This window comes from Haliotis rubra, unplaced genomic scaffold (assembly GCF_003918875.1).
Source record: "Haliotis rubra isolate DU_JTF1 unplaced genomic scaffold, ASM391887v1 Scf1012, whole genome shotgun sequence".
Taxonomy (NCBI): Eukaryota; Metazoa; Mollusca; class Gastropoda; order Lepetellida; family Haliotidae; genus Haliotis; species Haliotis rubra.
Window position 1 is genome coordinate 141,498 of NW_025764907.1, and position 27,972 is coordinate 169,469.

The following is a 27,972-nucleotide window of genomic DNA, read 5'->3' on the forward strand; positions in this document are numbered from 1 at the left end:
ATGGCGTGGAAGATGCTAATAGAGGTGGACAAATGTAATGAAAGGATGGCAGTACAGATGGTTTGTCTTAGACGGGAATTCGGCATACTGTCATCTTACTACACCGTACGTTGACAACAAAGCACCGTTATTGACAGTGATTTGGTTATGGCGAAAGTTAATTACTGTAATTGTCTCGTGAGAGCAAGAGGTGTCAACTTTGACATGCATGTCCTGAAAAGCATTGGTGCATTTGCCACGCCTCCCTGACAGTGTCATTAATATGCTACTGATTGTGATTACGTAATTCTATGACAACAGCACTGGCAACATCTTTTGGGTCGTCCACAATGGGTATTTATGATTAAACGTATTAAGGTTAAAAATGATTATGAATGAATATCAACGAAGAATCACCAAGTGCTCCGAATTTGAAGAGATTTCGATTTTAAACCATATATGGTAAACAGCACTTCAAGTTTAACCTTTTATTATAATATGTACAAGCATACAAGCATACACACATATATAAATGTTATTGTTGTTTTTCAAATAATTTCTTATTTTAGTTTGTGAGTTGTATAATTACAAAAATGCTCCATATTTATTCATAAGAGAGGTTATTCAATTGATGCATGCACCCATATTTAGGTTGATATCAACGTTTGGTAAGAGTTGTCAAATTTAGCATATATGTCCGTGTCTAGAAGATAAAAGCCAGTCTGATTTCTATATTAGACAGCAATATACCTGAAAATCTGTACTTTTTTATTTTCAGTCCAAAGAAAATGATGGGATGCGTAATGAGTGATGTGTTAGGATTAAAAGTAGGTACATTCAATGTGGAATACCCATTATGCTAGTGTTAATATTTCTTATCAGAGATTAATTGAAGGTTCATTTTTTAGAAATAATCATTTGCTAACCATGCTAACTGAGAAACAAATCCTTGTTTTATCCTACTGACTATGAACATGGTGAGTAAACATTTGTAAGAAGGCATATATATTATGTAAACTTAAGATCTATATATGTTACACACTCCTCTTGGAACCTAATTTGGCTCAAGTACGTATATTGACAGAATATTATTTTGATTATGCTACAATGTATTATGATGTATTTTTCCAGGGAGCTATAATTGGAATAGATGATGAAGATGACAGTACATTTACAATAACAGTGGACCAGAAAACCTTCCATTTTCAAGGTATGAAAAAAGATGTGTTATTAGATTGAATCTTAATTTACATCTTGCCTTAACATACGTGTTTAAATGAAGTCTGGTATGCTTAAATGTATTAAAAATCTAAATGATGTGAGGACTATGAAATAGGATTGATTTTCCCTTTTACCATAATTATTATGAAGGATATGATCGTTTTAGAAAATAATTTGAGAATGTAATATTTATAGTAGTACATGATGTTATGGATGTTGTAGCCATTGATGCTGATGAGAGAAGAACAGTGGATAGCCAGTCTGAGAACACTGTGTACCCGACATTCTCAAGCTGGCAAGGTATGACACCAGATCATACACCTTTTCTGTTCTTGTTGCCTTTACTGATACCTTAGTTTTGCTCAGAGCTGGGAGAAGTAATGACATAACAAAACAAAGGTGCGAATCAGTTTACCATATCTAATCATCATCTATGATGAAGTCAGGTCAGTTCTGTGTGAGAGCTGTCAGGCTGCCTAACAACTTATGATTTGACTTGTTACACTAAGCAGCCAGTTCTATTCCCTACATGATACAATGTGTGGAGCTAATTTGAGGCATTCACTTCACTGGTATGGCAGGAATAGTTTAACAACAGTGTTAAGCTTTCCTCAAACAAGCTACCAACTTGACGTTTTACAAGTTCAGAATAAAGACTAACATTAGAATAATCGTTAAGATTTAGGTTCAATATGCTTGTGTGACTGAATGCCATACACGATGTTAAGACAATAATGTCAATCCAGACAAGAAAAGAGTTGAATAGCCATGTTGAAAAGACATTCATGCTCTTGAAAATACTTAGCAAAATGTTTATACACTAGATTTATCACAGACCCTTCAAACTGTCCTCTCCAAACAGTGCTCCAGACAAAGAGCAGGACAGTCAAGATAGGCTGGACTAACCTGTTTACATTAGTGATCACCTTACTCTTGTATCTGAGTGCTGATTAGAACATTGTGTAGGAGAATATTGGCCAGTCTTACAAGATTGCCAGAATTAGTTATCGCTGGTGCTATGATGTTACATTCTTAATAAAAAATGCAGAGTTAAGTGTTTAGTTTGCTTCTGAACATAAATGAAATATTATACATTATAAATATATAGATAGATACATATATAATAAATATATGTGTATGTGTATATGTATATGAAAATACGTATGTTGCTAATACATTTACAACAATAATTATAAATTTTGATGCACACTTTACCTTTGAATGTTTATTAAGGATGGAGAATATAACTTCAAAAGAATAAAAATCATCAAATATGTTTATTGTTCTTCTGTCTCTTCATCTGAGCTCAATAAGATCATTATTTCTCCATGTTTGGTATTCAAATTATCTAAAAGATTACCCAATTTAGCTTCACAGACACATTATTTTCATGGAGTTTAAAACTCACGTTGTAACGTATATCAATGTATTAGCAAATGATTACCCTAATTAGTCAGATATCAGTTGCACACATGACACTAATTGCCAGACCCATGTTGAGACTTCAATGGCATCAGACCGTGACATTAGTCCTTAAATATTGAAGTATATTTGTAAATATTTGGCATGATCAGACATCATGTTTGTCTTAGAATTAAACAGAAATTACCAGAGCAATGCTTACGTGGATGTTCCATTCAACTAATGAATGAAAAAATATGAATAGGCGAATTAACTTGAGTTTAGCATCCTCATTATGAAGATTTTGAAACTGGTTTCCGCAAATGTTCCGACGACAAAGCAAAAATGATCTATTATTTATTAATATTTCTTTAGGTCATGCATTGGTGTCAGTGTGATGATTTTAAAGTTATGTATTGTATTGTGAGATTTGTTTATTTGAGCAGAAGCTGGAAGTTCGCCATGCCCCGAGTCTTGAGGACTTTGACCACAAGCTGATGGAGACAGATACCTACCTCCAGATGCTTATAGACCAAGTCCAGGTGAGTGGACAATAGTAATTTGTTGTTTAAGTCTGCACTCAGCAATATAACAGCACTCTGAATACGATCAAGTCTGGTTTTCTCTAGGTATAATATGTGTCTTATTTGTCGTAAGCGTATTTCAGGTATGCAACATACAGTTGTAATGATGTTCAGAAAGGTGCTTTTAGCCTTGACACTGATTTCCTGAGTAGAAGGTCCACCTGATTTGGTCATGTTGGAGAGTTAGTTAGATCTTGAGAGAGGTATTGAACAAGGGGAAGGTCACATTTCATTTTACCTTATCATAAGACAAACATGTGAGCACCGCCATGTGGACATTAATGACTTAGTGAGGTCATGGCAAACTGATCATATTGTTCACTTCTAAATTTATACCTATCACATGACTCAAGCTTTGATCATGTTGATTTAGACAATTTGGTAAACAATGTGATATATTTATCTGAATATTGTAATTTCATCATCTAATATGTGGTACTAATTGCAGACATTGCCCCAGAATATCAATTCTATGTAAAATTGATTACTTTGCTGTAATAACTTTCAGAGAGTATTTTGACCATATTTTCTGAGAAGGTATACCATGTGAGGAGTGATTGTTTTGGGTTTTACACTGGTCGGACGGCATGGGGAACTGAACTGTGATCTATGGTCTGACAAGCCAGTGCTGAGTGGATGACAGGAGTTACCTCCCTTTGATTATCTGCATCTCTGTGTTGTTTATATTGATAACGGATTGGGGTATTTTTAGTGTGTCATTCAGTTTACTGTGAGTGTCTTTGTCACATGGTTTTGTGTGATGATTCTACTGCAGTGTAACAGATACATAACTGTACTTCATCAAGATTTTGTTAACCATGCTCCCTTCCTATAAAACAGCCATCTATGCTTGTCACCAAAGACAATAACAATCACTTGGCGTCCCCATACCCATGGTGTGGCTTTGTGCTCATTATTTCAATGAATGCTTGCTCTGTCCTGGGTGGATTATTCATACTCATATACCTGGAATATTGTCGAGAGCACCAACAAGCAACCAGTAGAAACCCCCGAAAAAACGTATATATGCCCATATTTGTTACCCATGCCTGGTATCTCAATCAGCCAGTGACAGTAACAAGCAAGTTGAGGTGTTTTAACAGCATAACTGTGAATTATCAATTTTTTATCCCCTGCAATGCGTTTTGCAGGGGGTATTAAAATGGACTCCGTCCGTGCGTGCGTCCGTCCGCCCGTCCCTGCACATTTGTCTTTTCCAGAGCAGAACTCTAAAACTGTTCACTATTTCTTCACCAAACTAACTTGGCACATAGATAGATCTGGTGGTGTACTGGTGCCTTTTGGTAGCTTTGGAATTCTGAATAAAATATTTTTGGCTTTTCCGTGGCAGCAAGTTCGACTTAGCCTGAAATTGGTGATAGTGCTCTTTTCCAGAGCTGAAGTCTAAAACTGTTCACTATTTCTTCACCAAACTTGGCATATAGATTGGTCTGGTGGTGTACTGGTTCCTTTTTGGTAGTTTTGGAATTCTGAATAAAATATTTTTGGCTTTTCCGTGTCAACAAGTTTGACTTAGCCTGAAATTGGTGGTAGTGCTCTTTTCCGGAGCTGAACTCTAAAACCGTTCACTATTTCTTCACCAAACTTGGCACATAGATTGCTCTGGTGGTGTACTGGTTCCTTTTCGGTAATTTTGGAATTCTGAATAAAATATTTGTGGCATTTCCATGGCAACAAGTTTGACTAAAACAGAAATTAGTGGTAGTGCACTTTTCCGGAGCATAACTCTAAAACCGTTCAATGTTTCTTCACCAAACTTGGCACATACATAGATCTGGTGGTGTACTGGTGCCTTTTTGGTAGTTTTGGGTTTCTGAATAAAATATTTTTGGCATTTCCATGGCAACAAGTTTGACATAGCCTGAAATTGGTGATAGTGCTCCTTTCTGGAGCAGAACTTTAAAAACCTTTCAATACTCTCCTTCCACTTTTCTATGTACACAACTAAATATTTGACATAATCATAACTCGTAGACATAATCATGAAGAGTATTTTGCCATTGCGGGGGATATTGATAACTTTGTCTTCTTGTTTACATTACACTCGTACCGGTACATTGCCAAAATTTATCTTTGTTCATCATTGTTGCATATTACAGGCATAAAGTCAAAGGGTGCTTGGAATAACCCTATTGTTGTATGTAAGGGATTCATGGGGTGACGAATTCCAACACTATAGAGGAAAACTTCCACACTGCTACCCGTGTTGGGAATCAGTTGGGATGACTGTTATACATGGTGATAATGAGTTTGTCTCCTCCTATCAATTATTGATACTCATTGTTATGTTAACTGTTTATCTTCTTTAAACTATGATTACAGGCAAAAAAGCATAGATCAGCTTAAATTTGAACAAGTGTACCCCTTGGAATATGTGTGTTGATGAAAATTACTTTTGATCCACCCCTCATAAAAGTACTTTCGCAATGAACTAGATAAAATACAATTCACATTCCATTGTATCGAAACTGTCTGTATTCTGCCGCATATTCTAGCCATGCCATAACGGACTAGGAACATATTCTAGCCATGCCATAGCACACTAGGAACATATTCTAGCCATTCCATTAAACACTAGGAACATATTCTAGCCATGCTACGACACACTAGGAACATCATAACCATACCATTACACACTAAGAACATATTCTAGCCATACCATGACACACTAGGAACATATTCTAGCCATGCCATGACACACTAGGAACACATTCTAGCAATGCTGCGACACATAAGGAACATATTCTACCCATGCTACGACACACTAGGAACATATTCTAGCCATGCCATGACACACTAGGAACATATTCTACCCATGCCATGACACACTAGGAACATATTCTACCCATGCCATGACACACTAGGAACATATTCTACCCATACCATAACACACTAGGAACATATTCTATCTATGCTACGACACACTAGGAACATATTCTAGCCATACCATGACACGCTAGGAACATATTCTAGCTATGCCATGACACACTAGGAACATATTCTACCCATGCCATAACACACTAGGAACATATTCTAGCCATGCCATTACACACTAGGAACATATTCTACCCATGCCATAACACACTAGGAACATATTATACCCATGCCATGACACACTAGGAACATATTCTACCCATACCATAACACACTAGGAACATATTCTACCCATGCCATGACACACTAGGAACATATTCTACCCATGCCATAACACACTAGGAACATATTCTACCCATACCATAACACACTAGGAACATATTCTAGCTATTCTACGACACACTAGGTACATATTCTAGCTATACCATGACACGCTAGGAACATATTCTAGCTATGCCATAACACACTAGGAACATATTCTACCCATGCCATAACACACTAGGAACATATTCTAGCTATGCTACGACATACTAGGAACATCATAACCATACCATTACACACTAGGAACATATTTTAGCCATGCCATGACACATTAGGAACAAATTCTACCCATACCATTACTCGCTAGGAACATATTCTACCCATGCCATGACACACTAGGAACATATTCTACCCATGCCATGACACACTAGGAATGTATTCTACCCATGCCATAACACACTAGGAACATATTCTACCCATGCCATGACACACTAGGAACATATTCTACCCATGCCATGACACACTAGGAACATATTCTACCCATACCATAACACACTAGGAACATGTTCTAGCTATGCTACAACACACTAGGAACATATTCTACCCATACCATGACACGCTAGGAACATATTCTAGCCATGCCATGACACACTAGGAACATATTCTACCCATGCCATGACACACTAGGAACATATTCTACCCATGCCATGACACACTAGGAACATATTCTACCCATGCCATGACACACTAGGAACATATTCTACCCATGCCATAACACACTAGGAACATATTCTACCCATGCCATAACACACTAGGAACATATTCTACCCATGCCATGACACACTAGGAACATATTCTACCCATGCCATAACACACTAGGAACATCATAACCATACCATTACACACTAGGAACATATTCTAGCCATGCAATGACACACTAGGAACATATTCTACCCATGCCATAACACACTAGGAACATATTCTACCCATGCCATAACACACTAGGAACATATTCTAGCCATTCCATTAAACACTAGGAACATATTCTACCCATGCCATAACACACTAGGAACATATTCTACCCATGCCATAACACACTAGGAACATATTCTAGCCATTCCATTAAACACTAGGAACATATTCTAGCCATGCCATAACACACTAGGAACATATTCTTGCCATGCTACAACACTAGGAACATATTCTGGCCATACCATAACACACTAGGAATATATTCTAGCCATGTCATAACACACTAGGAACATATTTTAGCCATGCCATGACACACTAGGAACATATTCTAGCCATGCCATGCCACACTAGGAACATTATAGCCATTCCTTTAAACACTAGGAGCATTCTAGCCATGCCATTAGACACTGGGCACATATTCTAGCTGTACGAATGTAAGATGAAAGTCATGTCATCAGCCTTGAATGTACCACTTTTTAAGAGCTTTGGCCCCTTTCTTGCAGTCAGAGGACCAATGGCCCAGTTTGTAGAACTTACCATGCTAACCTGACCAAAGATTTTATTATATTGTTTGATATAATCAAAGAATGATGAAAAGGTTTCAACTTTGTTTCATGAGTTGTTTATCTTGAGACACATTTTGCAACACAAAATGGCTGGAGATGGTGTTCATATTGTGCGTGAAAGGTTCAGACTTAGGATAGCATGAAGATTTGTCATTCTTTAATGGCCCTTTAATCATTTGCACTAAGTAAATATTCTGTGTCTGTTGTGTGTACATGCATGTAAATCACAATATCATTGAGACTTTATGTATATCCCTGTTCCTTAATGCTAGTACTCTGATGTAATGGGTAGTCTCCAGTTAAAGGAGCATCAAGTGGCCTTGTGGTTAAAGGTTTGTTTACTATGATGCAGGTTCAGTTCTCTGTAGGAGCAAGGTTCATGAAGCTTTGGTATCCCTTGATAATTTTGGAACATTTCCGGAACTACAGTTGGTGTTTGGCTCTATGAGCTCACTCAAGTTAAATCCTGTATTTCTTTCGTGACTTTGGGCTAGTATTTATCATCATCAACCTATTCTTGTCGTGAAAGATGACTTAATAGGTCAGGTGATGACAGCATTTCTCATAATATCATCATAATATCAATCACTGTATTGTCTAGTTCCCGAACTGATTATTGACATACCATTATACAGATGGATTATTGCAGAGTGAGCATAAAACAACAAACCTATGACCTCACTCAAGCCAGTGCTGTGTTGAGAACAAATGCAACAGTAGCCCCCATAGACCAATTATCACTTCATTGATTGCAGATACAATAGACACAAATGCAGACTGTGAAATATGCATGACCCATAACAAGGACACAGCCCACACCTGCCCTGTAAACTACTGATGTCAGTACATACAGCTTCCTGCTAGGCTACTGTAGGAAATATGTATAGTGTTTAATGATAACGTATTGATCCTGTCAGAAGCCACAATACAGGTGCAATGCATACCAGGAAATTGGGAACAGTGATAAAGTAGGTGAGTTTGTGAAGACTTGCCAATGAGAATTGTTATATGCTGGTTACGTGGAATTTATTCATTGCATAGCAGAAATATGAAAAATAACATGGCTCATTGTATCTGTGTCTAGATAATAGAAATAGGTGAGGTTGATTAATGGTGTACATATATATGTGGGTTAATGTGAAGTGTGATGTTGTGTGAGTTTGAAGGTGGGTCCTTATTTTCCTGGGTCTTGTTTGGATGCACACCTGCTGGACAGTGTTTGAAACAAACTGAGGTTAGACACACACAAGTGATAGTGTCAGCTATGTAGAAGGAAGACTTTGGTGATGTTGTGCTGAAGATGGATTGTGTCATGTTTTACAGGCCTTGGAAACACGTATTGAAGACTGTCCTGATGAAGCAGAGAGGGAGAAATACAGTGTCATAAAAGTAACTGCTGATGTAAGTGACATTATGTTCAAGATGTTCATATGGTCAAGGTTGATGTAAACTTAGCAACTCTGGATAGGAATTATAACTGAATATGGTTGGGATTGAGTGTCTCACCTGGTGAAGGGACTGTTGTTGAGGGTGAGATGTGTGAATGTTTGCTTGTGTGAGATAAGGAAAGGGGGTGGTACAGATGGTGTCTGTTTTGAAGGGTGAGATGGGACCTGGTCTTGTTAGGAAGGTGAGATAAGATCTGGGTTTAAGGGGTGAGGTGAGGTCCGTTAAGCTGTGTGATTCTGTTTATTTGGAGTTTGAAGGCCTCTGGTCACACTAGGAAGGGTGAGATGGGGACAACTACTGAAGGGTGAGATGGGGCCTGCTGGGAAGGGTGGGATGGGGCCTGCTAAGGAGGGGTGAGATGGGGCCTGCTAAGGAGGGGTGAGATGGAGTCAACTGATGGGGGTGAGATGGGGTCCGCTGGGAAGGGTGGGATGGGGGCCTGCTAAGAGGGGGTGAGATGGGGCCTGCTTAGGAGGGGTGAGATGGGGTCCTGCATAAGGGTGAGATGGGCCTGCTAAGGAGTGGTGAGATGGGGTCTGCTAGGAAGGGTGAGATGGGGTCAACTGAGAAGGGGTGAGATGGGGTCCGCTAAGGGTGAGATGGGGCCTGCTAAGGAGGGGTGAGATGGAGTCAACTGAGGAGCGGTGAGATGGGATCTGCTAGGAAGGGTGAGATGGATCAACTAATGAAGAGTGAGATGGGGCCTGCTAAGGAGGGTTGAGATGGGGTCAACTGAGGAGTGGTGAGATGGGGTCTGCTAGGAGGGGTGAGATGGGGTCAACTAAGGAGGGGTGAGATGGGGCCTGCTAATGCGAGGTTTGGGTCTGTTAGATGTATTGAGGTGGTGGTCTGTTTTAGAGGGGTGAGGTTGAGTCTTACCATGGGTGAGGTGGGCTCAGTTCAGCAGGGCTGAGAAGGGAGTCTGTGTTGGGGTGGGTGGGGGGGTGTCAGTGGTAAGGTTAGTGAGTTGGGGTCTGTATAGGGGTGGGTGTGTGTAGTAAGGTTATTGAGATGGGGTCTGTTATGTATGGGGACCAGTCAGGTGTGAGAAAGGATAAGTGTAAGTCGTATTTCCTGCAGTACTGAAGCAGCACATTCTTTTAGGTAGCCACACTGACTGATGTTTCTACTGATACCAGAAGTATCAGGATGTTGTTTGTTGTTGCTACTTATGTCAGGAAGGAAGCCATAATCCTGAGATTGTGTGACGGACGTATATCCTGTATTCTGTACATGCAGCTTCCTAGTCACTGTGTAGCCATTTCTTTCATGCAGTGCTCAGTTACACTCAACTCATTTACAGCAGGTACACTCAACTCATTTACAGCAGGTACACTCAACTCATTTACAGCAGGTACACTCAACTCATTACAGCAGGTACACTCAACTCATTACAGCAGCTTTGAGTACAGAGCCAGCATAAGTCAGGGGGAAAGGATCTGTACAGACAATCTGAAGCCACTATTCTGGGTAATTACACTCATGGTTTGTACTGTGTTGAATCTTGGTCTGATTCCCAAACCTCAGCATGTATCATTGTTATGACGCATATGGTGCAGCACAGAAGAGGCGAGTAAGGTTAGTTGATCACTGGATTGTCTGGTCCAGACTTGATTATTTACAGACCTGTGCAATATAGCTGGGATATTGCTGAGTGCAGCGTAAAAGAACAAACAAACAAACAAGAACACGTGCTGATTGGAAGAGTCCTGAAACAGCACAGATGAAGAATTATTCTCCATAAAGTCCCATCAGTTAGACTTGCAAACTTATATCGAATACACCAAAACTATCAGTACCCGCTGTGAAAGATAATGTGTGAGTAATTACTCATTGGTTAAAACATTGAGCCCTGTTGGTGTTGTGCTGGCTGTTGTTGTATTGTTGTTTATGTGTTGTTTTATGTTGTTTCCAGGGACTGGTCGAGGCAATCAAACACACCATTGTGATGCTACAGATCACCAAGGTAGGACAACAGGCACGATCGTTATACTGCAGTTTCGATCCTTTGATAGCCCCACATGAGAAATACTGTTTCAACAAGTTGTTTAAAGATATAGGAATATATGGAATAGTCAATGCTGAATCAAGGCCTGATGATGCACTGTGTATGTCATGATATGTAGGCCACCTGGAACAGTACATACAATGCACAAGACTTCAGTGATTTGACTAACTTGTCCAGTTCTATATTATAAAGACTGCATGTTCAGTTAATTGAGTCTTAGATCATGAATTATGTACACAACAAATGGTGTTTATTACTGACTGTTTAGTTTGATTCCAATGTGTGCTTATCATTTATTTGATATTAGCTCATTATTCATTCATGTATTCATGAGTCCATGCCTCTCGGTTGGCTCAGGTTACATCAGTCAACATAATCATTATGGTGCACTGTTATGGTTACTATTGGCAAAGTTGGTTGATAGTGGGGCCACTTTTTAGGCATAAGGTGTAAGGGGGCACCCTCACTGATTCAAACTGAATCAGAATTATAGTTGATGATTGTCTTGTCTGAAACTGATGGTTGATGTGTCTACACCTGATGGTTGCCTTGTCTACAGCTGATGGTTGCCTTGTCTACAGCTGATGGTGGCCTTGTGTACACCCAATGGTGGCCTTATCTTCACCTGATGGTTGCCTCATCTACACCCGATGGTGGCCTTGTCTACTCCTGATGGTTGCCTCATCTACACCTGATGGTCTTGTCTATACCTGATGGTGGCCTTGTCTACACCTGATGGTCTTGTCTATACCTGATGGTGGCCTTGTCTACACCTGATGGTTGCCTCATCTACACCTGATGGTGGCCTTGTCTACACCTGATGGTTGCCTCATCTACACCTGATGGTCTTGTCTACACCTGATGGTGGCCTTGTCTACACCTGATGGTTGCCTCATCTACACCTGATGGTGGCCTTGTCTACACCTGATGGTTGCCTAATATACTCCTGGTGGTGGCCTTGTCTACACCTGATGGTGGCCTTGTCTACTCCTGATGGTGGCCTTGTCTACACCTGATGGTTGCCTCATCTACACCTGATGATGGTCTTGTCTACACCTGATGGTCTTGTCTACACCTGATGGTCTTGTCTACACCTGATGGTGGCCTTGTCTACACCTGATGGTTGCCTCATCTACACCTGATGGTGGCCTTGTCTACTCCTGATTGTGGCCGTGTCTACACCTGATGGTGGCCTTATCTACTCCTGATGGTTGCCTCGTCTACATCTGATGGTGGCCTTGTCTACACCCGATGGTTGCCTTATCTACACCTGATGGTGGCCTTGTCTACACCTTATGGTTGCCTTGTCTACACCTTATGGTTGCCTTGTCTACACCTGATGGTTGCCTCATCTACACCTGATGGTGGCCTTGTCTACACCTGATGGTGGCCTTGTCTACACCTGATGGTGGCCTTGTCTACACCTTATGGTTGCTTTGTCTTCACCTATTTGTTGTCATGTCTTTCCTCATTTAGGCATGTTTCTGTGTTTCCAGGAGAGCCTAAAGGAACCAATCTTGAATGGCTCCCCCCATGACCAGCTGCTACTTACCAACGATGCCAACTTCAGCCACTTCAGCGACATCAAACGTCAAGGTAGGTGCCCTCACATCAACAAAATAGTTCCATGTTACACTGTTAGAACCTCCTTCATTCCCAGTAACTGTACCCTTGGGGGATGTATGAAGCAGAATATGTGCCTAAGTCACTATGTGTCATACTTGATAACTTCAGTGTGGATCTGAAGGTGGGACTATCACATTTTCATTCAAATAATCATCCACAGGTTTTCCCTGACATAAATGTTTTGGTTTTTTTGTGTGGAACCCCACACTCAGCCTTCTTCCTGCTATATCGCGGTGATCTGTAAATAATCAAATCTGGACCAGACAGTCCAGCAATTAATTTCATAAGCATCAATCTACCCAATATTTATAGTATACAATCACATGCATCAACCAAAGCCATAAGCCTGACCACCGAACCTGTTAGTCGTCTCTAATGAAAAGCATTGGTTGCTGAATACCAGTTCTGGCCCTGATCTTCACAGGCTTACTACATTGTTAACTGTGATATAGCTGTAATGTTGGTGACTGCAGCATGATAAAACATGGCAACACATGTTGTATTTGGGATTACACTTTCTCTCAAAAACATCTTTACTCATACATAATTGCCTCTTACCACCTTACTGAAATGTGAGCCTGACCTATTTGTGAGATTGTTGTTACTGGATAATGTGGATGATAGGCTGATGTTTTGTGTTAATTCCCCTGCCCTCATGCACCAGCATCATGTAGTGTTATTCATGCTGTCATCCACCAGGATTGTTGAGACCAGACTGTTCATGAGCCGCCATGATGGCGGTATTTACACATTCTTAACAGTAATGATGTTGGTTAATGTGTTGGGTTTTGATTAACCAGGTGTTTTCACTAACAGGGTTTCATTGTATACAGGTGGTCAATACATCAATCTCCCTGCCTTGCTTCAGACATGTCCTCCTTCCCTTCATGGTTTTCATGGCTTATGCATACATACAAGATTATACATACAGAACAAATTAAATCATTTATTAGTTTTAATGATTTTCAACTATTTGTGTTAAATTAATAAAGTGATATACAGTCAAATTCCGATGAGTCGAATGCCGGTGTCTCGAATATTATGCATAACTCGAAGTACCTGTCGGTCCCGACCATTCCCTGTTATAGTTGTCATCATTTGAATACCGGTTACACGAATTCGTCTCATAAATACACATGATGACTCGAGAAGAAAATTTGGTCCCATGAGATTCAAACAACAGCAATCTTGTATACATAAGCCGAAGTCAGTCAATGAGAAGTTGATTGGTGTAGCAAACTGATCCAATTAACAAACCAGCTCGGCTTACACCTTTCCGCCTTTGACGGTGAGTTCAAAAGGCAGATTAGTGATTTTACAGAAATCACTGTCTGTGCTAATCAGACTGGAACTGATAAGGTGCCCTATTAGCGATAGGGAAATCATTAGATAAACATATGCTTAGGTGGAGGAATTTGGACTGGATCATCTTTTTCTCTACCCTCATAGACATACATATGTCTCGAATACATCGATAAGTCGAATTTATTACTTGGTCCCCAGAGATTCGACTCATCGGGATTTGACTGTACTTACTAATATAGTTAGCTTTCCTGTTCTTTTGTATCAGATAAACTTAAATGAAGAATGTTCTTTCTGATATTGTAATAGTTTATGTCATATTTTTTATCTAACTACTTGCACATGTTTAACTAATATTTTTTTTTTCATTTCTTCCTCCTGTCCTAACTCCACTCGTCATCTGTCCACTGTTCTGGTCCTCCCTCCAGTTCCTGCTTCCCTGTCCACCGACAACATTGAGCAGGCCGTGGATGTCGCTAATGACGCACCAGTCTCATCCAGTACCTCGCTACCTAACATAGCAATACCCTCCGGTATGGGAAAAGTGTAGGGTGGTGTCACTATTGTAACAGTAGAGCCATACAGTAGGCTAGGGGTTACTATACACAAAGAACTTAATTAAGCACCCCTGTATTTTTGCAGTGATCGTTTTTCAACACGTATATAAAACTTCTCATGGTGACCACGATGGCAAAACATGAGTTTTTCCGACCCCTATGATCTTTTGAATCATATTATTATCATGCAAAATTATTGGAATCCATGTTGATTTTATGATGATAATTGCTCATTTTAAAAAAAACACTGATTTTCTATAAAACTTTGTCTGTGCAAGTCTGTTGAATGTTGAATTTATTGGTGAATGTGAACATTCAAAATGTCATTTTGTGTCTCTTACACAATTCATGGTCAATACCGAGTGTAACCTCCATGTGACAGGATGACAGCCAGCACTCTCCTCATCATACCCCATATCTGCCCCCTGATCCTCTGAAGGGGCAGTTTACACCATTCATCGTGTAAAGCAGCTTCCAAATGGGCCAGGTTCTGTACAGGAGGATCCCTTTGTTGCACACGACAATCAATCATGTCCCAGCTATGCACCAAAGGGTTAAGATTGGAGCTTGTTCAATCGTGAGATATGTCAGGGGGTGTTTAACTAAGTTCTTTGTGTATATGTAGTTGTGCTATATCATTCCAAAATAAGGACACATGATTTACTACCTGTTTACAGTTGGGGTTTGTAGACTATGGTTAGTATCGAGGTTGGGGGTGTTGGCGACTTCTTGTTGTCTTATCTGAACATTGGTGAACGGGGGAATTGGTTAACAGTGAACAGGGGAATTGGTTAACAGTGAACAGGGGAATTGGTGAACAGGGGAATTGGTGAACGGGGGAATTGGTGAACAGTAGCGTTATACTGAGGAAATACTTGCCCCAGTTTGTGAAGTCTAGAGTACTCCATCCAGAATTTACTAGATGATGCTTATGTCTTTAACAGAACAGAAACATGCAATGCCTATGAATAGTTTAGCTTAATAGCAGTGTATGTGTTCTGAGCATATATGTTGATCAAACTAGGAAAAAATAGTAGTTAAGCGACAATATTTCACCAAATGAGTTAGTTATTGTTTTATTACCTATTTTGGTTTCTTGTTTTTGCTGTTAAATTAAACTTAAATCATTTAAGTGTGATGAAGCAATAGTGCAAACATTGATGAAACTGGAAGGTTTTTATATTTAGCAGATACTGGTTTATTCTATACCTTTTCTCTTCTGCATCTTCTCTGTAAGAAATATGTCATGTATAAAAAAAGAAAATGGACAGTTCTGTAAATGTCCGGTTTCAAAGACAACACTCACACACTGGTCCAGAAGATGGTCATGGGTTTCTTATTGGGGCAAGAAATAGTAATGTAATTGTGCAAATAGAGCACTATCACCTATAATAAACTTGGTGTCTACAAACTTTTTGTGCTTCGGGATAGGGGTCAGATGCATCCTGCATATCCTTTTGTCTCCGTCTGTCATCGTCTGCTCTATATTCGGGTCTGAGCAATGGCCTTCTTTCACTGACCTGCTTGTGTGTTCAGGGTCGACCCTGGGGCCACCAATAGTGACAGACAGCACACTGAATGGGGGGACTGGCATCCCCGATGTCTCCTACTCCAGCAGCGAGGATGAAGAGTTCTACGATGCTGAGGAGCAGAAGTCGTCACAGAAGACCACCCCCGAGTAAGTCTTTGTGGATATGAAGCTTGCTTAAGCTTGTGGCTTGAGCTGCACATTGGGGGGGGACGTCAGTCAAGATGTGTGTAGTTAAAATGTCTTAGTTATCAGTAGCATAAATAAGCAACGGCAAATAGTTTGTTTCTTCTGGGAGAAATTCAAAATGTTGACACATGGAACATATTTTCTCACCGAAAACTGAAATATATGTTATGATTCTTTATCTTAGTTTTGACCAAATATGGCCTGCATCCCTTAACTTCAGATCAAAGCTCTCATGACATTCATTCCTAGAGTAATGCATGCTTGGTAACGTGCTTGTTGTGTTCCAGACGTGAACTCTCCACACATATGGTGGAAGGTGACGAGAACGGCGAGACACAAGTCTCACCACCAGTTATAGCTTCCAAAGATGATTACTATGATGGTAAGCATTCTATGTTGTTGTCCATATGGCTCACATTAATAAAAAGTAAATAAAGCATATGCATATATGAAGAAAATAAGAATTCATGTATCTCAGAGAATTTTTAACTAAACACAAAGATGTCCATTGTTTTGATGTGTAAAGACATGAGTTGGAAAGTGAATGTCGGTTCAACACCACTTTGAACAGTACCTCAGTTTAAATCTTAGAAGATTCAGCTTGAAGTTTAAATGCCTCTGTAGTAGCATGTCTGCCGGAAGAGGGCAAGGTTGTCAGTTCCATCTCCAGCTGTGTCATGCTATAAGAATTTTATAGATGGTTCTTTTGTTCCATGGGAGGAACTCAGCACTTGCCGACTGAGTACACAGTGTCTGTGTGGTGTATTCAGGTTTCAGTGTGAGTCACGGACTTCAGTCGGCAAGTGCTGAGTTCCTCACACGGAAACCTGAATACACCACACAGACACCGTGTACTTAGTCGGCAAATGCTGAGTTCCTCACACAGAAACCTGAATACACCACACAGACGCCTGTACTCAGTCAGCAAGTGCTGAGTTCCTCACATGGTTTATGTTTTAATTCATTTCTTCTTTTCTTTCAGAACTCTATGATGATTTAGATAAAGAGGACCGTGAGTATTTCATAGACTAATGGTTAACAGACTTAAGAGCTGGTTGTTTTCAGGAATCTGATCCTCATTTGTTTTTGTTCCTTGCAGTTATGCAATCATTGCCTCTAATATACCATTGATAGTTTTCTGTAGTATTTGACTTACTGCTTGGACTTTGTTTATAACCATGAAACAAACTGAAAGTACAAGTCCTTTCTAGACAACCGTACTAGAAGATTTATAATATTTATGTTTTTATTTCTATTTTTATTATTTCTAGTTATTGTTACAATTGTTATGACATGGTTCCCAAATTAAAGGTTTACCCAGAAATGGTTTTACAGAACTTTAGTATGACATCAGTAGATGACCACACACGATCAATGACAAGGCAGTAAATACATGATGAGTTAGCTGGCCATAGTATTAACATAAGTGCAATCACATGTGTGCAGAATCCACTGTCGTATGTGTTGAAACAAGCCTATCTCACTCTTGGATCCTGAATAGTGAGAGAGCTGGAATGACTTCAGTGTTTTCTGATAGCGGCCCAGTCTGTACCTGACAAGTGGATAAGGTGCAAGTCACTTTGAATCACACTGAATCTTTCTCTGATATACTGTAGATGTACAGCTAACCTAAACTTGTCGTACAATCAAATCTGCCATGTTTGTGAACAACAAGTAGGAAAGGTAGCTCAACAATTCCCCTATGCTTCAATCAATTTGTTTCAACTCACAGTCACTACACAGAATGACTGACTAACTGAGTTTGTTTTACCCCGCCTTTAGCAATATTCCAGCAACATCACGACGGGGGACACCAGAAATGGGCTTCACACATTGTACCCATGTGGGGATTCGAACCCGGGTCTTCGGCATGGCGAACCAACGCTTTAACCACAAGGCTACCCCAAACCCCCCACTACACAGATATATTTACGACTTTACGTGATCCTAGACATAGCCGACAGATGTGAATGTAAGTGGATGATATCATCTCTCCTCCCTCAGTGGGGTCGCTGGAGCAGCACGGCAGCATCATCGCCCACCTCCTGTCCCAGGTCCGCATCGGGATGGATCTAACCAAGGTCGTCCTACCCACCTTTATTCTTGAACGAAGGTCTTTGTTGGAAATGTATGCTGACTTCTTTGCTCATCCGGATCTATTTGTCAAGTAAGTCAGAGTCAGCAAATGGAGCACAGCCGTATTAATGCACAACTTTCATAACAGTACATTTAGTGTTGACAGTGTCAGGTTCTAGTTAGTGAGAGTATAATAGTATTAAGTCACAGATACATAAGTTGACTCATACTGACTGTAGAACTGAGTGTAGTGTGAAGCAGACCTGTCAACAAAACTTCTTCTAAAGTTGTTAACTTTAGATTTTTAGATGAATATTTTGGAAATTTCCAATGACATCCTTGATGTACAGCTTTATATAACAACTCATGCGAGATCCATGGCTGCTAGAATATCCATAGCACACCATTAGATGGTTCATGATTCTCAGAAAACAAGAATCTGATAAAGACACCATTAAAAAATGCGATCATAGTGCTATGACAGTTGTAGGTCTGTGTTCATAATCTGGACTTATGGTCATGAACCGCAGTGTATTTCATAATTGTAAACTGACATGATGGATACCTCTGAAGGAATATCAGAGTGAGTAAACCTGTGACCTTGTTGTGCAGAGTTGTTGACCTTGAGACTCCGCGTGAGCGCATGGTGCAGGTTGTTCGGTGGTACTTGTCCGCCTTCCACGCCGGAAGGAACAGCGACATAGCCAAGAAACCATACAACCCGATACTCGGGGAGACATTCAAATGCTTCTGGAACCTTCCTGATGAAAAATCTACGGTGAGTTAGAACGTGACAACGTACCAGGTATTTTGAAGGGAGGGACATCTATGTAGCTGGCAGAGAGAGGTTACTGAATTGTCAGTCATACTCCAGAACTGAAGATCTCCTCTAGCATTTATAGATTTCCTTCCATTATGATTATCATTAGAGTTGGTGATAGGCTAGACCAGTTGGTTAAATGTTTGCCGATTATATTTCAAGTGTAGGTTTTGTTCCTTCAGGTGGTTTAATTGATGGTTTTAGCACAAAAGTGATGGTATGGTAGATTTTATTCCTAATCTTTAAGGGCGGTGGGGTAGCTTAGTGGTTAAAGCATTTTCTCATCGCGCCGAAGGCCCGGGTTCGATTCCCCACATGTGTGCAATGTGTGAAGACCATTTCTGATGTCCCCCGCCGTGATATTGCTGGAATATTGCTTAAAGCCGGCATAAACCTGAACTCACTCACTCACTCTGTCACTTAATCTATAAATGACATTCGACTGAGTTCTCAGGGGTTATTATGAATAACTATATAATAACTATTTTGTTGAAATTTAATGATTTAGATTGTACCCAGCTTTAGATACTATAGTTCAAAACATCACTGTTCCAAGGATTCACAGTATTTCCAACACTGCAGAGAATTGTGGACAGGACTTGCAGTCACTTTCCTGTACAACAAGATATTGCTGGAATATTGTTAAAAATGGTTTAAAGCCTTACTCATTCACTCACTCTATCAGAACATTTTGAGAGCTTAGACTTACTAAAAATATGATATGTGACTTTTCTTAGTGCATGTGATGAAATTGTTCCGATTCGTTTGAGCAGGAAGCAGTTGAAGATGGTCCTGTTCCCTGGGCAACCAAAGACAGCATAGCATTCATAGCAGAACAAGTGTCTCACCACCCACCCAGTGAGTACTTGAGAGGCATTTTAGAAGTTGGGAAATGCAATAATGACAAGCTTTTTATTGATAAAAACTTAATATTTTTAGTCTTACATTTCAGTGATATTCAGATTATTACTCATGGGTACAATGAGTGAAGCCCATTTCTGGTGTCCCCTGCCATGATATTGCTGGAATATTGCTAAAAGCGGCGTAAAACCAAACTCAGTCAGTCAGTCAGTCAGTCAGATAATTACTCAGGGGCAGGTAACTTGTGTTGGCACATTGATCATGTCATACACACTCCGGCACAGCGATGACATAACATCACTGCCACAGGCTAATTTGCATATCAGGTGACCAGACTTTTCTCTTGTTTGTAATCAAACGCGCATATTCATAATAAGAAAAGACTGGACTTACGAAAGCTCTTCGGCGCTCTCTTCATAGTGTTTTACATTATTACATATATATTCTTCCACAACTGCGACAGTTAGGTCTATGACAGTACATATTTAGATGTCAAACTGGCTGCATCGTCACTTATTCCATTGTTAAAATGGCTGTGTTGGAATGTCGGTAGAATGTAAGGCCATGTTTAGTGTGGTTATTATCAGTACATTGTCGTCCTTGATGTGATCATGACATGCTCAATATTGTCAGAGGAAATCTGATCTTGTAACAAACTTTCATTGACATTCTCAACCTAGTCAACTCATTTTGAGCAAGTATATCATGAAACATTCAAACAGTATTGCACAGTTTACTAGTTATTTAGTGAAGGGTGACATGAAACAGATAGGATAACTAGCAGTGTGATGTTCTTTACTGTGGGAGCATTTACACTTGTGGAGGCACTAAAATGGCTTTGTCCTTACTGTGATCTATGCTAGCACAAAGTTTTGGGACAGAATAGATAATTATGCATCAACCCAAGTTTGTGTGGTCATGATCTGTAGTTCTAGTCCTAACCTAGCCGATGTGTTTTTATCATTTTCCGATAAAGTTGATCAAACCTGATGCTATGAAGCACTGGTTTGCCTGACCCACATGTCTCTGTGATTCAGCTGGAATAGGTCAGAGTTAACAGGCCATAATTACCACTGCCCAAAAGTTCCACTATTAGTTATCTGGGGTAATAATGTGCTGTGCCTTGATTGTTAGCGCTATGAGAATACCTAGTGTGGAGTTTGGCGCTATATAAATGGACACATTATTATTATTATTATTATTAAAGTTTCTGATGAAGATGTTACTTATTTCAGTTTCGGCATTCTATGCTGAACACCACAGTAAGCGCATCTCCCTGGACGGGTACATCTGGACCAAGTCCAAGTTCCTGGGTCTGTCCATCGGTGTCCATATGATTGGTCAGGCCGTGGTGTCTGTTCTGGATTATGACGAGGAATACACACTCACCTTCCCCAATGGTTACGGCAGGTACGACCACTCTAGCTAACAAGCTTAATATGGTTGACATGAAATAGGTTGGACTATTTGAAACCAAAGGACGTTCCAGTGATTACATGTGTCTTGACTTATTGCCTTGTATAACAATGTCCCAAATGTTGATGATTGATCTCTTGGTTATGAACACTGAGGAACACATAGGTCCATAAATATATATACACATTGGAACACCAGCAGAACACCAGGTAGATAATGAAGATACCTGAAGTTGATGAAGGTACACAAAAATACAGGCAGATTAAGGTACACAGATACACACAGGTAGATGAAGGTACATGAAGATACACACAGGTAGATGAAGGTACATGAAGATACACACAGGTAGATTAAGGTACCTGCAGATACACACAGGTAGATGAAGGTACATGAAGATACACACAGGTAGATGAAGGTACATGAAGATACACACAGGTAGATGAAGGTACCTGCAGATACACACAGGTAGATGAAGGTACATGAAGATACACACAGGTAGATGAAGATACACACAGGTAGATGAAGATACACACAGGTAGATGAAGGTAACAGAAGATACACACAGGTAGATGAAGGTACATGAAGTTACACACAGGTAGATGAAGGTACATGAAGATACACACAGGTAGATGAAGGTACACATGAAGATACACACAGGTAAATGAAGGTACATGAAGATACACACAGGTAGATGAAGGTACCTGCAGATACACACAGGTAGATTAATGTCCATGAAGATACACACAGGTAGATGAAGATACACACAGGTAGATGAAGGTACATGAAGATACACACAGGTAGATGAAGGTACATGAAGATACACACAGGTAGATGAAGGTACCTGCAGATACACACAGGTAGATTAATGTCCATGAAGATACACACAGGTAGATGAAGATACACACAGGTAGATGAAGATACACACAGGTAGATGAAGGTAACAGAAGATACACACAGGTAGATGAAGGTACCTGCAGATACACACAGGTAGATGAAGATACACACAGGTAGATGAAGGTACCTGCAGATACACACAGGTAGATTAATGTCCATGAAGATACACACAGGTAGATGAAGATACACACAGGTAGATGAAGATACACACAGGTAGATGAAGATACACACAGGTAGATGAAGGTAACAGAAGATACACACAATGCTTCAGGTCGATCCTGACAGTGCCATGGGTGGAGCTGGGAGGGAAAGTACAGATTGCATGTGCCAAAACAGGATACAGCGCCACTGTGGAGTTCCATACAAAAGTAAGTGTTTGTTTTGCGTGTTATGTCAACTATTTTGTGAGTGAAATATGATTGACATGTAGCAGATAGTGCTGGTCCCTCAGTGTTGAAATGTTAAAAAATGTGTCACTATTTCTTGCAGCCATTCTATGGAGGGAAGAAACACCGAATAACAAGTAAGGTGTTCGAACCCAACGAGAAGCTCCCTTTCCTCACCGTGGAGGGAGAATGGAATGGAGTGATGTATGGCAAATATACCTCAGGGGTAAAGATGAATATCATATTTATTTTTGTAAACAATCGAGCCCATCACTTCTTGATAGGGATATGCCAGCTTTGCCATGATTTTGTGAATAATTGTGTCTGGTACTCCACCAGTCAAGTCCCCCAGTCATCAGTCATCATAGATTGTAAATGAATCAACCTTTAGTTTTTAGGTTTTTCAGCAAGCAATAGGTTGCCATGGTATTGCTGAAATATTGCTAACTCATCATAGAACGACATTGATTGTTTCTTGCTCTAAAAAATGAAAGTCAAGTTGTTTTGTATTTTACAATGGGTAATTAGTTGGATATCTTTTTCAGCAAAATGAAACATTTGTAGACACAAAGACATTACCTAAGTTCAAGAAAATGGTGAGACCGACTGACCAGCAAGAGGAGTATGAGTCTCGCAGGTCAGTGCCCTACACTCACATTATACTCACCTTTATCTTACTCACCTGCATTATACTCACCTTCATTATACTCACCTTTATCACCCTCATGCATATAATACTCACCTTTATCTTACTCACCTTCATTATACTCACCTTTATCACCCTCTCCTTCATTATACTCACCTTTATCACCCTCTCCTTCATTATACTCACCTTTATCACCCTCATGCATATAATACTCACCTTTATCACCCTCACCTTCATTATACTCACCTTTATCACCCTCATGCATATAATACTCACCTTTATCACCCTCTCCTTCATTATACTCACCTTTATCACCCTCATGCATATAATACTCACCTTTATCACCCTCACCTTCATTATACTCACCTTTATCACCCTCATGCATATAATACTCACCTTTATCACCCTCACCTTCATTATACTCACCTTTATCTTACTCACCTTCATTATACTCACCTTTATCTTACCTTTATCTTACTCACCTTCATCTTACTCCCCTTCATCATACTCACCTTTATCACAATCACCTTCATTATGCTTGCCTTCATCATACTTGCCTGTATCATACTCAACATCATTATGCTCACCTTCATCATGCTCGCATTCATCCCATTGCCCACTGGTCACATGTCTTTTATAGATATTACGTTCTTTTATGTAAACATCAGTACATCACTGGTTTATGAAATAATGTACTGTATGATGACATAGTTTGGGAATAATGTGAAGAAGTTGATGGTTAATCCATGATGTGTTGGTTGGTTGTGGAGAAACGTGATGTATAATCTATAATGTGTTACCAGTTTGTTGCAAGACATGACATATCATCTGTGAAATGTTCTTGGTTATGGCGAGATGTGACGTATATGTGAAATGTTATAGGTTATGGCGAGATGTGATGTATGTGTGAAATGTTTTAGGTTATGGCGAGATGTGACGTATATGTGAAATGTTTTAGGTTATGGCAAGATGTGACATATATGTGAAATGTTTTAGGTTATGGCGAGATGTGATGTATGTGTGAAATGTTTTAGGTTATGGCGAGATGTGACATATATGTGAAATGTTTTAGGTTATGGCAAGATGTGACGTGTATGTGAAATGTTTTAGGTTATGGCAAGATGTGACGTATATGTGAAATGTTTTAGGTTATGGCGAGATGTGACATATATGTGAAATGTTTTAGGTTATGGCAAGATGTGACATATATGTGAAATGTTTTAGGTTATGGCGAGATGTGACATATATGTGAAATGTTTTAGGTTATGGCAAGATGTGACGTGTATGTGAAATGTTTTAGGTTATGGCGAGATGTGACGTGTATGTGAAATGTTTTAGGTTATGGCGAGATGTGACATATATGTGAAATGTTTTAGGTTATGGCAAGATGTGACGTGTATGTGAAATGTTTTAGGTTATGGCGAGAGATGTGGCGATGTATGTGAAATGTTTTAGGTTATGGCGAGATGTGGCGTATATATGTGAAATGTTTTAGGTTATGGCGAGATGTGACGTGTATGTGAAATGTTTTAGGTAATGGCGAGATGTGATGTATGTGTGAAATGTTTTAGGTTATGGCGAGATGTGACATATATGTGAAATGTTTTAGGTTATGGCGAGATGTGACATGTATGTGAAATGTTTTAGGTTATGGCGAGATGTGACGTGTATGTGAAATGTTTTAGGTTATGGCGAGATGAGATGTACGTATATGTGAAATGTTTTAGGTTATGGCGAGATGTGACATATATGTGAAATGTTTTAGGTTATGGCGAGATCATGACATATATGTGAAATGTTTTAGGTTATGGCTGAGATGTGACGATATATGTGAAATGTTTTTTAAGGTTATGGCTGAGATGTGACGATATGTGAAATGTTTTAGGTTATGGCGAGATGTGACGTGTATGTGAAATGTTTTAGGTTATGGCGAGATGTGACATATATGTGAAATGTTTTAGGTTATGGCGAGATGTGACGTGTATGTGAAATGTTTTAGGTTATGGCGAGATGTGACGTATATGTGAAATGTTTTAGGTTATGGCGAGATGTGACATATATGTGAAATGTTTTAGGTTATGGCGAGATGCGACATATATGTGAAATGTTTTAGGTTATGGCGAGATGTGACGTATATGTGAAATGTTTTTAGGTTATGGCGAGATGTGACGTATATGTGAAATGTTTTAGGTTATGGCGAGATGTGACGTGTATGTGAAATGTTTTAGGTTATGGCGAGATGTGACATATATGTGAAATGTTTTAGGTTATGGCGAGATGTGACGTATATGTGAAATGTTTTAGGTAATGGCGAGATGTGATGTATGTGTGAAATGTTTAGGTTATGGCGAGATGTGACGTGTATGTGAAATGTTTTAGGTAATGGCGAGATGTAACATGTATGTGAAATGTTTTAGGTTGTGGCGAGATGTGACATATGTGAAATGTTTTAGGTTATGGCGAGATGTGACATGTATGTGAAATGTTATAGGTTATGGCGAGATGTGACGTATATGTGAAATGTTTTAGGTTATGGCGAGATGTGACATGTATGTGAAATGTTATAGGTTATGGCAAGATGTGACGTATATGTGAAATGTTTTTAGGTTATGGCGAGATGTGACGTATATGTGAAATGTTTTTAGGTTATGGCGAGATGTGACCTGTATGTGAAATGTTTTAGGTTATGGCGAGATGTGACGTATATGTGAAATGTTTTAGGTTATGGCGAGATGTGACATGTATGTGAAATGTTATAGGTTATGGCCAGATGTGACGCATATGTGAAATGTTTTAGGTTATGGCCAGATGTGACATGTATGTGAAATGTTTTAGGTTATGGCGAGATGTGACGTATATGTGAAATATTTTAGGTTATGGCGAGATGTGACATATATGTGAAATGTTTAGGTTATGGCGAGATGTGACATACAACCTCAAGCACAAGAATGTGGAGAAGGCGACGGAGGGAAAGCAGTTCCTGGAACAGCGGCAGCGTGACGAGGCCAAAGACCGGAAGGAGAAGGGGGAGAGATGGGAAACCAAGGTAAACCCTGACCCTTGGCCTCCTCCTTACACACCAGCAGGGTAGTGAAGGGCTTGAAGTGTTCAGTTGCCCACGTGGGTATACATGAAGTCCTTGCTATTGTTCTCATTGGTTACATTGCTGGAATAGTGCTGGAAGTAGTGGCAAAAGCTGAAGCTACTTAATTAGTTAAGATTACTTGTATACAATGGTCAGTGTGTTAATTATCTAATGTAGGTAGAGAGAAAACCCCTTAATATTTTGACTTTAGCATTTCAAACTTGATTGTGTTTCAGTGCTTCCATGAGGTCGGTGAGCACTGGGTGTACGACCGGCCATTGCTGAAGAGAGATAATCCATCACCGTCAGTGTGATGACGACCTTGGTAATGAAGGCCACTGTATCAACAATGTTCCTGGGGTCTGAGGCTAAGGCAGCCACACAGACACAGACAGACAGACAGACAGACACACAGACAGACACACACACACACACACACACACACACACAGAGGAATGATTAATTGATATAAACAATGTGATATCCATTGTCATTTTGATGACACTTATTGTCGGAATACACAAGTGCTTTTTTTTTTAGTTTTGCATCCTGCCTGTATGATCTTATTGATGGTGGTTGTGTATACAGGGCATCTCGGTCAAAATAAGTTTGGAGAAACAAATGAAAGTTTATGTAGAAAATGATCAGGTTAGTAAAGCATAATCATGATATTATCATCAGGGAAGAATGAGAAAAGTACAATGTGAATAGTGGACTTGACTGATTTATGTTGTGACTTGGAGAAGATGTTTATATGGCTTGTTGGTGCTTGCTAGACTGAAGTTGAGAGTCTTGAGACTGCTAATGTCAACATGGTCAGTCTAGAGGATACTCTTTACTTCTACTTACTTACCTCTCTGTACTTCCAGTGCCATCTATCATTTTGTCCCTTGTGCTCTTGTCAGGAAGTTTTGGATGATGGTGTAGGCATGATTTGATAACACACTATTGTGGCAGATCAAATTTTCAGGCCTCTCAGATGTTTACTCAGCGATCAGTCATATGAATGTAGGCTATGTGCAGTCTGAGATTTAAAACTACAAGACAGAAAACTCAGCAAGATTCATCAGCCCTGTCAACTTATTTAACGACACCCATCGCATGTATCAGAGACCTGTTTGTTTTGCTGGTTTGCTTAACTGATCTCCTGACAGCGCTACACCTGTAGTTGGCCTACTGGGCTTATCTACTCACTTGCCTACAGTTTTACTAGTTGGCCTACTGGGTTTATCTACTCACTTGCCTACAGC

The 27,972-nt window shown here is 39.8% G+C and overlaps 1 protein-coding gene across 1 annotated transcript; it reads left to right on the top strand.

The window, feature by feature from the left end:
• Positions 1–27,972, top strand: LOC124269351 (oxysterol-binding protein-related protein 9-like). The gene is made up of 19 exons (XM_046704371.1): positions 1–60; positions 1,423–1,500; positions 3,048–3,143; positions 9,203–9,280; positions 11,244–11,294; positions 12,833–12,932; positions 14,693–14,797; positions 16,358–16,499; positions 16,826–16,920; positions 17,521–17,550; positions 18,543–18,705; positions 19,227–19,392; positions 20,208–20,292; positions 21,531–21,705; positions 22,877–22,973; positions 23,095–23,217; positions 23,537–23,628; positions 26,548–26,683; positions 26,959–27,972. Exons 1-19 carry the CDS (start codon positions 1–3, stop codon positions 27,034–27,036), a joined length of 1,950 nt encoding a protein of 649 aa, XP_046560327.1. The 3' UTR covers positions 27,037–27,972.